The sequence below is a fragment of the Camelus dromedarius genome, chromosome 7 (genome assembly GCF_036321535.1).
Source record: "Camelus dromedarius isolate mCamDro1 chromosome 7, mCamDro1.pat, whole genome shotgun sequence".
Lineage (NCBI taxonomy): Eukaryota > Metazoa > Chordata > Mammalia > Artiodactyla > Camelidae > Camelus > Camelus dromedarius.
Window position 1 is genome coordinate 17,848,493 of NC_087442.1, and position 12,995 is coordinate 17,861,487.

The following is a 12,995-nucleotide window of genomic DNA, read 5'->3' on the forward strand; positions in this document are numbered from 1 at the left end:
TCACCAGTAATTACATATTGGATGAATTTTTGCATCCTGTTTACTTTTTCCTAGTGTACGGTTTTTATCAAGTAGTTGGAAACTCTAAGAATGAGACTAGAAATATGTGTTCAATGAGTGAAAATGATAAAATTTGGAGATAATGGTCCTTTGTTTCATTTATCCCCTGCCAGCACCTTTCTCAAGAATTTTTTGGAATGGGGAATAATATATTTAATGTATGATGTTTGTAGGACTTTTAACTGCAAGGGACCTTAAGACTATAAAGTTCAACCTTCAGATTTTAAAGCTGAGAAAACAGGTTTGTTAGATTGTTCAAGTAAGTTACTGGTAAGTAATGAGAATTTGTTCTGGTTCCTACTGTCAGACTACCTAAAAATACAGAATTCTGTTTCATAAACAGTCAACAGACCTTTCTTTTCTTTCTTTCTTTTTTTCTTTTTTTTTCAGACATTCTTTTACAATAAACTATTTTAGAATTTGTGCAGGTCTACTTGTAAGAACAAACGAAAGTAACTGTAAGAAAGGAAAGTTAGAAAGAAAGAAAGGAAAATTTCTTTTTAGTCAGTTTGTCCCATCTCTCTTTAGCCAAGAGTCTAGCATAACTAGGTGTTGATATTTCAGAGGCTCTGAAATGTTGTGGAATGTAAAACACCCTATGTTTTAGGGCAGTGTAGTCTGGGATCATCACACTTGTGACCCTTGACATCATGGTGGCTCGGCACTTGTAGGGTTCAGGTAGTGTCTCCAGATTCTTAAATCCTTCAGTCTTCTATTTTCTGTAGCTTGTTTCCCGTTTTTGTTTGTGGTTGGAAATAGGCCACTCATTCGTTCATGTGCACATTCAACAAGTGTTTTTTGAGCCCCTGCTGTGTGGCCGGCACTGTTTTAAGCACTAGGGATTTAGCAGTGAAAAAAAAAACCAGACTAGGTCTTTGCCTTATGGAGCTTACAAGCAAGTGGGAAAGAAAGGAACATGTGCAAGGGTAGGGCTGCTAGAATATTATAGTCAACTGACATTTTAGGAGTCCTCGAAGATCCTAAAAATAAAGCAGAACTTCTTATTGGTGAAAAATTGGAAAAAAAAAAAAAGGATGAAGAAGACAGAGCTACATGTAGTCATGGTATATGTACTGAATTTGGAGATTTTCTTCTTTTCAGAAAATAACTGCTTTCCCTGCATTCCTGACCCCATAGTGGGTACTGTTATTATTATTGCTACTTACCTAATATGTTGAGTCCTTATTATTATTACAGACTCTACACTAAATGCTTTGTGTATATAGAACTCTGTAAGGTAGGTATTACAGTCTGTTTTACTCCGAGAATAACAGGACCCAGGGAGGTTAACTGAATCACCTACTCAGCTAGTAGGTGGTAGAGCCTTGGTTTGGATCCAGGAGTCCAGTACCACAGTTTTTGCATCTGTACCAAATATTGCAAACTAAATAATCTTTATTTTTATTATAACACTGAAGGCTTTTGAGCTTATGTTTTTGCCTCCTTTTCATTTATTTGCTAAAGCTTTATGATATTTCTTAAAGTTGAGCCACTTTTAACTCCATTTGTAATTAAAATTTATGCCACATGTAAATTAACTCAGAAAAATGTAGTTATTAAAATAAACAATACTTAAAAAATTGATACACCAAATATGGAAGCTATGAGAGTCTAGTTGTATAGAATTCATTTTATGTTCAAAAACTAATAATGTAAGTTTTATAATAGTTTTATGTATGTATGTAAAGTGCCTAACACTGTGTTTGGCATATAGTCAGTGATCCATAAACGATAGTAAGTTTTCTTATTTTGTCTTAGTTTCTACCTCACTTGTAAAGTAGATTATGCATTTTACTTGCAAGTGACAGGTTGGTAAAAATGCTCTAACTGCCTAGTTTTCTAATCTAGTACAGTAACCTCAGCAGTTACCAGCACAATAGCCTTAGGTGGACCACTTCGTTTTTGCTGTTACTTTCGTTTCCTGTAACTCTAGGATTTATTTGGGTAAAAGTACCTTTGTTTCTATTGTTAATCTTTATTCAAGACACAAAACCACATCGGTTTAATTTGGGGGGGGGTGTGGGAAGTGTTATAACTTTGGAATATATTTTATAAGGTATTTTTATCTGTTATAATTGGTTTCTGAGAATTTCAGAATATCAGGGTGATGTAGCAGTTTAAAAATAGTAACCAAAGATTTTATTTTCTTTAATTCTTTTCAAGAATCTTTTTTAAAACTGAAATTTGATAGATTAGTATTGAGTTCAATTTGGTCCTCATCATTCCCACTTGTAAAATAGATTGCACTCAGAATTTCACTTATACCAACGTAACAGTAACAATTTTACTTTTTCTTCTTAAAGCATCGCATATACTTTTGGGGATAAGATGGTATAGAGAGGTTATTTGCTCAAAGAAGAAAAGGCAATCAGAAAATCTTTGTCCATGAGATTGGACTAAAATGAACTCTCATCCAGTGATTCCTGAATACCTTTATGTGCCAGGCACTATGGTGAAGATCTGTGCCAAAGTAACTTATCCTTGTTATGCACAGTGAGGAGTGGGTGTTTCAGTGTATTGTAACTCAGTATGATCTAATTGTGTGATGAGGTCACTGATAGACCTAAGGCAATCGGATGCTTCATTAGAATTAGCACTGTGCACGAATCTTGGGAGATGAAGTTCTTGCTGTCTTATTTTGTTGGACCATGTCTACAGTGTTAGATTTAGTTCAGAGCCAAGGGACAAATTCGAGTTATTCCACAAGTGAGGAGTCCTGCTATTGAAAAGTCTGGCCATTTTTGCATGAGGAAGTCATTTACTGGGAGGAAGGATACCTTAATTGTGTTTTTAGTTCCCTTCTACAGATGTCAGGTCCATGAGGACAGGTGCTGGTCCTTGTTCAGCACTGTGTCATCAATGTCTCACACAGTGCCTGGTGTATGTTCAGTACACAATTGAATTAGTTTTGATGGGAAGATGATGGTTACCTTCAAATATTTGTCTTGTGAATGGCTTGTTAATTAGATGTATTACTTCTGTCTCCAGAGGGCAGATGGAAGCACCAGGGATGGAATATTTAGGTGGACAGATTTCAATTTGACATAAGAACTTTATAAAGCTAATTCAGCAGTCAGATCGATTAGCTTTTTAATGTATTTGAGTTCTGTCCTTTTAAATGCTTAGGTAGAGGCTGCATGGTAATTTACTAGAAAATATACCCACTTTTGATCAATTTTAGGCCAAGATGATTTCAGCTACTAACTCTATGGCTGTTTCTATTTTTTTATTTAAGTATTTCATAAAAAAATGTCAGCTACTAAAAAATTTTTTTCTTAGTTAGATGTTTGTTGTCTTCTCAGACTTAAGCAAGGCAAGGAACTGGACGGAGAGAAGACTTTAACCAATGAGCAGTTAACCAGAGCTATTCTTCGTGAGAGGATATCAAATGAGGAGGAACGTGCTAAGGCAAAGCACCTGGTGAGTATTAAAGATTTAGCAGAAAGGTCTTGTCTACAAGGAAATCTCTGATGTTTGTGAAAAGCTTGTCAATTTTCAGCGTTGATGATATTCATGTTCTCTTTGCTTAGATTTTCTTTATTTTTGCCTTTCATAAGTGGCTGACAATTTGCTAAGATTAACCATCAAGGACTTTGTGGCGGATAACTTGAGAATTATTGAAGAAAAGATCTACACAGAGACACGATGCATCTCGCCTGAAGGGATAGTGTTTGTTTGCTCCCATCTCCCCATCTCCCCTGCTTTTGGTTTCCTTGTATTAGAAACCTCTAGGGTGAGCAGCCTAGCTTGTTTCTATCCTTGCTGGCGGCCACCAGATGTTAGTCTCCAGCAAAGGTAAGGTTTGATCAGTCACTTTCTGGATTTTAGAAAGGGTAGACATGTAGAGCAAGGGCTTTGGGGAGCCGTCTTTTATGAGAAAACAAACATTTTTTTCAAAGAAAATATTTTTAAAAATTTAAAAGATTATATAAACGTGTTTCAGAATGATTATTAATAGAAGAAAATTTAAGAGGCACTCATAAATCTTTCATTCTCATGTAACCAGAGTTTACACTGGGCTATTTCCCACTAGATAATTTTTATTCCTAGGTCTGTTTTCTATTTAAGACTTTGGATGGTGCTGTAAATAGTGTTCAACACCATGAACATCATGAACATTTTCTTGTATGGGGAACATTGTTTTTAATGGCTGAACAATACTGTCTTATGCATGCAGTGTGACTGATTGAATGACTTCCCACTGTTAGATAAAGTGGGGCTGTCTGGGTGAAGCCTGGGGTTCTGACTATTTAACTCTCACTTTAGCTTTCCTAGAAACCCATGTCACTTCTCTAACTTCACAGCTTTAGTGCTCATTGGAATATAGCTGAGAAATCATTCGTGGGGTAAAACAGGACTACATAGTGGAGAACTTCAAATTCAAGACTCAGGTGATGGGTTCTTAGTTTGACAGGCAGTTGGGAATTGTTAAAAATTTATAAGGAAAGGGTCAGTTTGTGTTCTCTCCTTTTCTTTCCCTTGATCCTTTGAGAGACTAACCTATGACCAGATGCCAACAGAGAAAATACAAGGAAGCCAACGTGTAATGAATCCGTTTTTTCAGTGACTAATCCAGGATCCAGGCTGAATGGGTAGGCAGTGAAACCAGAACACAGGTGATAGACTAAGAAAGGAATGTCAAGGGACTGGCTGGTGCCACCATGAGGACACACATACTGGGTGGAATAAGAGATGTGGAAGGAAAGTCATTCTTTGTGGTTGGGGAATAATTTCAGAATTAAAGACGTTAGGTCTTAAGTAATTCCATCATTAATGACATCTGCTATGCTCCTGAGTTTGAGGGTTTTTGGAGGAAGCTGAAAACGTGTTGGGCCACTGTGTTGAAGGGTTGTTTCCAGGAATGTTAAAGTTCCCCAATTTGAAGGCCAGGGATGGAGTGGAGAGGGTTAATGATGTATATTTTAAGGATGGCTCAGGAACAAGCTTCAGAGTTTCTAGTGAGTGGAAGAATTGTTGGTTGGCATTTTGCTTTGTGCCCCAGCTTTTGCCTCTTTTCCTTAAAGCACTCCTTTCTTTACTTTTCTTTGCCCAAATTTGGGCATACTGTCTTTAATTCTCTTAGTTCAGGGAGATAAGCAAGATAGGGATTTTTCAAAAAAACTCATTAAATGCACACACACATGATAAGGCATAAAAAAGGAGAGTTTTCACAAGAAATATGAAAAGTATTAAAAATTTCTTAACAGTAACTGTAAAATATTATGTAATATAGTTTGGTTGGAGTAGTATATCTTCAGCTCATTTGTTCCTTGTACCTTACATATTCTATCTATTCCCTGACTGTTTTTTTTTGTTTGTTTGTTTGTTTTCAGGTTAAGCCTAAGAAATTGGCATCGTAGGTCTTATCTTTACTGATTCTGGGGTTGTGGGGTATAGGGGGCAAATTACTATACTCACAACTCCTGAATTTTAGCATCTATCATAATATTGGCCAAATAGAGCCCTCAGAGCACTTAGGGACTAAAAGTAGAATTTATACAATATGGTTATAGCTGATTCAGAGGATTCTGTCCTGGCTTGTGCATTCTCAGACATTTCAGTGGTACTTCATGGCCACAGCAGCATGGCTGCCTAGAGCAACTTAGGTACCTGTGACTCTCAACTTATTCACCAGTTTACCCCCGTTATTGTCGTTATTCGTTATTGTAGAAGACATGCATATTTGTTAGGTAAAGATCCGAAAATAAACACGAAAATATTAAGATCACTTAGATATCTGTTATGTGGAGATAGTTACTATTAACATTCTGGTTTATTGTCTTAGATCCCTTTTCACATTACACTGAGTCTGTATAAAACATTCATATTAATATGTGTATTTGTATTTCCCCAAACATAGATGATAGTATACACAGTCTTATAACTATAACTCTTACAGTAGCCTTCACATTAATAAACTTTAAACTGTATGATAAAGTTCTTTCTATACTAATATGTATGTATTTGCATGATCACTTTTAATGGTTAAGTGTATTTTGCTGAATTTTCCTGTAACTATTAAAATAATACAGGGATATTATATAAAATTTGGAAAATGTAAAAGTTACGAAGGAACCACCTCAAACCCATTTGGATGGCTACCATTTAAAAAAAAAGGATAATAACAAATATTGGCAAGGATATTCTGGGAATGTAAAATGGTACAGCCACGTTGGAAAATGGTGTGGTGGTTCCTCAAAAAATTTAAAATTAGAATCACTATATGATTTGGCAGTCCACACTTCTGGGTCTTCATCCAAAAGGATTGAAAGCAGGATCGCAAAGAGATTTTTGTACATCCATGTCCATAGCAGCATTATTCATAACAGCCAAAATGTGGAATTAACCCAAGTGTACATCAATAGATGAATGCATAAACAAAAATGTGTTCTATATATACAACAGAATGTTATTCAGCCTTAAAAAGGAAGGAAATTACGACGCATAATACAACATAGATAAACCTTGGAGACATTATGCTAAGTGAAATAAGCCAGTCACAAAAAGACAAATACTGTATGATTCTACTTGTATGAGGTATCTGGAGTAGTTAAATCCAGAGACAGAAGACAGCAGGGTGGTTACCAGGGACTGAACAGAGGGAGGAATGGAGAGCTTCTTAATGGGTATGGAGTTTCGGTTTTGCAAGATGAAAAGAGTTCTGGAGATTAGTTGTACAGCAATGAATGTACCTTATACTCTGGAACTGTATACTTCTAAATAGTTAAGATGGTGAATTTTATGTCATGTGTATTTTACCACAATTAAACATTAGAAAGTAATAACTAAGGAAATAGTATTGTTGCATGTATAGTTAATGATTAGAGGGTATAAAGTTCTTTCTGCCTCCCCATTCCATATATACAGCCTAGGTTTCAGATTCTGCATCCCACCATCCTGGAAAACATGTGTTGGAGAATATGACTTCAAGCCTATATTGTCCCTTAGTCCCTTGATGGGGGAAGTGGCATCTAGGGAATCAGACATCCTCAGAACCCATGACTCAAGTGAGAGTCACCCTAAGAACATTAGCATTGTTCTGCTGTGAGTGCTGGGCTCCGTGGTTGCCATTCTTAACCCTAATATATGGAATTCTTTTGAGTGATGGCCAAACATTGATTTGTTCCTCTTTATTTAGAACCCAAATACTGCAACCAACAAGAAAGTAAAGATTGGATTTCACACATTTGAAGGAATTGGCAAGCTGTCTTTCAGGAGAACTAGAGGGGAAAAACCCAAAACTGATGTTATGTTGGTTCTGTGAAATAAAGCTAACTCTTCCCCCCCTCCCCCTTCTCCACCCACAAACAGTTGACATTTAGATTGCTGTCTTCTTAGATGTGAGTCCAGGCTTTTCTTCCCACAGTTGTTGTAGCAGCTAGCTTTATTGAAGCTCTTTGAAGGGCAAAGTCATGGTGGCCCTGTTGTTGAAGTTTTAAAATAGGATCAGATGAAAACTTTCCCCTTTGGAAGAATTGCTTTAGCTGGAGAAGCTGTTTAAGTCCTGCTCTAGTTTCAAAAATTGTATAGCAGTCCCTTACTCTGCCTCTCACTGACTAATACCAATATTTCAATCAGCCGATTCTACCCAGAGGTTTTGGAGATGCAGTTCACTGATAATTTAATCTGCATTAAAATGTTAAATAAAATTCACATTAAAATAATGCTGCTCAGGAAAGCAGGAAAGCACCTCTGCAAAGAATGAAGACTCATTCAAAGGACAGCGCCAGGAAACCTGTAAAGTTAACATGACTTGACATTTGTGTATCTTTGAGATCTCATACATCTAAGTCTCTTACTTGCTGTGTCATTAGGTTTTTTTTTGAAGAGTAGGAAGTTGTGTTTGACTTAACAGTTATGTTTGATTTCTTTTAAAAATGCTAACTAAAATTTTGATTCACTCTTGTTAAGTTATGCTGGTTTAACATTAGTCATTTTTTATTATCACCAAAGAACTATGTAGTATTTTCTTGTTTCTTTTTTAATCTAAACTTGAAAAGAGGCTACAATTTACTTACTTCAGGAAATATTTACTTAACTATTCTGGAGCTTATAAAACTAAATGTGAAATAAATAACCTTCACTTTTTGGACAGATGAAAAACACTGTGCTAGGTACTAAGGATATATACATGAAAAAGATGAAGTCATTAAGGAATTCACAGTACATCATGGGAGACAGATACATGAAAAATAATGTTAAAAAGTGCTAAGTATGTTATAGAACCATGCTACTTATATTCTTGTGAGAATTCTTACTCAAGTGAAAGCAGGGACCTTCTTTTAACTCATTGCTGTATCTGCATTTGTTTGTTCACACACGTTTGAGTGCTTAATAGACACCAGGCCTGGCAAAGAGTACATAGTCAGTAAATGCTTGTTGATTTAATAAATGAAGGATTGAATCTACTCAGGTTGTGGAAATGGGAGGAGAGAAAGTGGGGAAGACAGGAAAACGTTTCTTAGGGGAGTGGTGCCTGAGTGGAATCTTTAAGTTTGAGTAGGAATTGCGTGTATGGTTGAGGATAGGGATGGTCCAATTTGCAGTATCTCAGGTAAAATCATGGAAGCATGGGGACTCTGGGACACCCCAAGAAGTTGCTGAATGGGACGTACAGGATAAGGAGTGTTGAGGGATGAGGCAGAAGAAGTTGGCAGAGCTAAGATCAAGAGCAGCATGTATGCAACCCAAAGACCCCTGGACTATATACAGGCAAAGGTTTGAAGGGAGAAATGAAACAGTTAAATGGGCATTTTGATAGCTCTCTCTAGTGAAATGTGAAGGACAGAATAGAGGAAGAAGTGAATGTAAACAGGGATCATCCTTTTCTGTGTTCCCCTCTCCCCATCACAAACTTACTAGACACCTACTGTGTGCTAGATGCCTTGAGTTGCTGGGGATCCAAAAATAAATTAGATTTAGTTGCTTTTCCCAAGTCTCCATCTCCAATCAAGTATGGGGTTTGTGGGGGAGGTCATTCTTACCTTGGATTTTTTTTTCTGCTTATAATTTCTGAATTTGTAAAACCTCATAGTGTTTAGAAAAATATAACACAAAAAATTAGGGTAAGTGGATGCATAAATTTAGTTTTTGCAAGTTTAAGCGACTGTTTCACCAAGATGTCACTTTTCATCCCGTTTCCCTTTTGTCTGAAATGCATCACTGAAGCAATCAAGAAGAATTGATTAATTTTGTGCTGTGTGCTTTTCAGTTCTGTGTTTTGTCTGTACTTCAAACTGTGACAGTTGAAATTTTATGGTAAAAGAGAAAAAGGTTTTGAATTTAGGGTCTGGAGGAAAGTGACTAATTTAAAGGATGTAGGTAAGAATACCACTGCTGCCCAAATGTAAGTGAAGTTCTGCTCAAGGGCACGGGATACACTTGGGGTTGTCCTTTTGAAATGATCAACATGGTTTATGTTCAAAAGTTCTGTGTTAAAGAACAGTAAGGGAGATCAGTTGGGGCTTTTGGTATCATTAGAGTTAACCAGATGAATGAAGTTGCAGTGTAGCAATGGTTATCCCTGGTTTTTTGTTTGTTTGTTTGTTTAGCACTTAGAAATCCTTTTTAAAACTGTTTGCTAGTTTTTGAGTGCAATTTAGTACTCCAATTTTAATCTCTGTTAACACGCTCCCTCTGGTTATATATGCCCTGGGCTGGTTTTCTTGCTACAGACACTAAGCCCCAATTGTTTTGACATGCATGGCACGCTAGTTTGCTTTGAATACCAAAAATGAAGTTATTGACTTTGAGCTTTCGCTTTTGAGAACTACTGAAATACAGAATTTCTACTTAATGTCTGAGAGATTTAAGCCATTTAGGCAAGATATTTTCCTCAAATCATTGGTGAGATTGAGGCCTGGGGTCCATCCATCTGCAAGCCCAATCTTCCTGTCTTTTGCTTAGTTCCTGTCTTTCCAGGAAATTTACAGGGCAGGGGCCCTCAAAACAGGTGGGAGCAGAGGCTCACAGCATCATTTGTCTTCCTGTGTAAACGTTTGAATTCAGCAGGTCATTATAGTTTCCAGGACAAAGCATTTGTATCCTATCTTCTCCCTTTATATTCTTCGTTATCTTTTGTGATCTTTACTTCCTGTGTGTGTTAAAGCAGCAATATTGTCAGCTGGAATGCATACAGCCCTCTGAAGAGATTGTTAATTACATACTCTGTGGAGTGGCAGGGCAGCTTCTGGTATGTTTGTTTGCTGCGGTGGTGAAAAAAAGAACGTTTTGTCTCAGTGTGCCGGCCTCATCTTTATGTTAAGAGCCCAGAGAAAGAATAGGACTGCTAGTACAGATTTCAGCATTGCTTGTCTACTGGAAACTTAACTACATGAATGTGTTTCTCAAATACACATAGTCAGACCCCTTCCTCATCAAGATTTGTAGGAATACCTAGGATCTTAACATTACCGAATAGCCTTAGAGAAGCCCAATGTCATGCTGAGTAGATACTAGGGGCTGCCTGGAGGAGAGAATGGCTGAGCATTCTCTGGTAGTGGAGATTAAATCTCACTGTCAAGGTTAGCGAGTCTGTCCAGTGAACCCAATGCAGAGGTGACTGCAATTTGCTGGTGTTGCTTATTTCCAAGGAACTATCTCGATCTGTGTGGCCTGTTGACAGAGTGGTCAGAAGGAAAACAGCACAGTTGAGTAGAATGCTGTTGATGTTCTTGTCAACAAGCAGTCGCATTTAAAGGCAGCTGTGAGGAGCATCTCTGCCTAGAACGTGCTGTCGTATTGTCACTCTAAACAAACTTTGAAATACTAATCAAGTTGCTTGCAAACCTGTTGGCTCGGGGCAGCTCTTGTTGAGTGGGGTTCTATGTGGTACCTCTGTCATAAATAGCTTATTGAAATCCCATCACTTGGGTCATTATGAGTGTCAGGGTGAGGAATGGAGAGCACTGAGTAAAAATCCATAGGTAACTAAGGCGCAAAGGGCTGGTTATAATTCCATCTCTATAATGACCTGGCATTTATTGTTAACTTATTTGCTTCACTGCCTGGTCTGAGATGAACTGTCATTAGGGCCTTGGAATTTTATTACACTGGCATCATAATCTCATTTCCTACTGAAGAGGCCAGGAAATACGGCCCTCAGTGTTTACTTTGGTAACAGATTAAAAGTGTAACAGAAGCATAATGAAGTCTGTCGATCCTTCCAAATCCCAAAGAAGAGTTCTGCACGTGATGTTTTGATTGAGACTCTAAGGCAAACGGCTCCTTTCTGTTCAGCAGCAGTCTTTTACCGTTTGTCTCCCTGGCAAGTCTCAGAACTGTCAGTTCCAATACAGCCTTAGAGAATTGCTTTCAACCTGTGGTACGCGGACCTCTGGTTTAGTGAGTTCAGTAGTAAATTGAATAACAGTAATGTTTACTAGGTGACATACCATGTGCAGTGAGCTCTGCTTCATTTTTGTTTATGGGACATTAAATTCTTTGCAGTGCTGAACATTCTTGAGCAGCTCTGTATTTATTTCTTTTAGCATGCCTGCTTTTATTGCTTAGATATGATTCCTAAACGGGACTGAGTTATGTTCTTTCTGTGTTTCCTGATGTGCCTCGCTTTTGGGGGTGGGCGGGTTTGTTTTTGTGTAGCCCAGGGTTATTCCTTTAACCTTAAAGACATTCAGTATTTTGTTCCAGTGTGACTCTCTCCACTCTTTTCTTTACTAACTATATTTTAAGGATGACTTCTCCTGAAAATACCAAGGGGCAGAATTACAAAATGAAGTAAGGCCTCCATTCTCTAGAGAGCAGGAATCTGTTTACAAACCTGCAGTATTTATTACATACCTCATTTAGCTCATTCATCATTTTAATAGAAAAATGAGTCATTTTAGATGATTCTGAAATAATTCGAGGTAAGCTACATAGCCCTGGGCAGAATATGACTTACTCAGCCACCAAGCTATTTTCAAAAAGTAAAACAGAATGATCAACACCAATAATTTATGATTGCTTGTGGTCAACTTGTCAGATGTCTTCGTTGTCATAGAAATTTGTTGATAAGATTAGTTTAGAGGAGTTTTCTAGCTAACTTTTTGTTCTTCTATCTTTTATGACAAATGGCTGCAAACTTCCATACTTAGCTGTGTGCCTGTTTAAAACAGTGACTGTAAATTTAATTCCAGATTTGTGTTTAATATTCTCTTGATAAGAAAGAACACCAGTCAGTGTCACAGGGCTAGTTTTATTGGAGATTATAAACCTGCTTACATTTTCTGCTTAGACATTAAACATTGATCCTTTTACAGTTTCTTTAGCCTGTCTGATTCTCAGGAACACAGCTAGCTGATCGCCTGGAACCATAACTCTGAAACTGAAATGAATCACAAAGTGTTTCTAGGTAGGACCGCAATACTTGTGACCTTTATTAATAACCAACATCACAGCAAAAACAGTTGATATTTGTTTCTAGTATTCTTCATTTAACCAAGAGCTTTCAAGTCCAGCATCTTGTTTGGTGTTAATAAATGCTTGATATGGGTAGGACATCTATCATTCCTGTTACAGTTGATGAAACAAATGTTCAAAGGTATTGTAAACCCAAAGGCTGCACAAAGATAGAGCCAGGGCTACAAATCAGGACCGCCCCCCCGCCTAGGTGAACTCATTTGGGGCACAGTTTAGCAAATTTCATTACAATTATTACATTTTTAACTTGCAGGAAATTTGGAACCACTGTATTAGAAAGCGTGATGGCACTTTTAGGGATAGGCATGTGATCAAAGCAGAAATTACATAAACAAAAAAGACATCCAAAAATCACACATATAATGAACACACACAGGAAATAAAAACCATCATAGCATGATGGGCCTGCTCAGCATAGAGGCCGGCAGCGCTGGCTCCTCTCATAGGCCTCGAGTCTTATGCTTAGTGAGATACTGTGTTCATAGTCATATCGCTATCAGGGATTAAGAATAGGC

The 12,995-nt window shown here is 37.4% G+C and overlaps 1 protein-coding gene across 5 annotated transcripts in view; it reads left to right on the plus strand.

Annotated features, from left to right (window-relative positions):
• CHCHD3 (coiled-coil-helix-coiled-coil-helix domain containing 3) overlaps positions 1-12,995 on the plus strand; it is a 257,560-nt gene that overhangs the window by 91,182 nt on the left and 153,383 nt on the right. For all 5 annotated transcript variants that reach the window (XM_010975674.3, XM_064487348.1, XM_064487349.1 and 2 more), the window contains one exon: positions 3,363-3,480. In XM_010975674.3, coding sequence (XP_010973976.1) covers positions 3,363-3,480 — 118 coding nt within the window. The remainder of the gene's footprint in view (positions 1-3,362; positions 3,481-12,995) is intronic.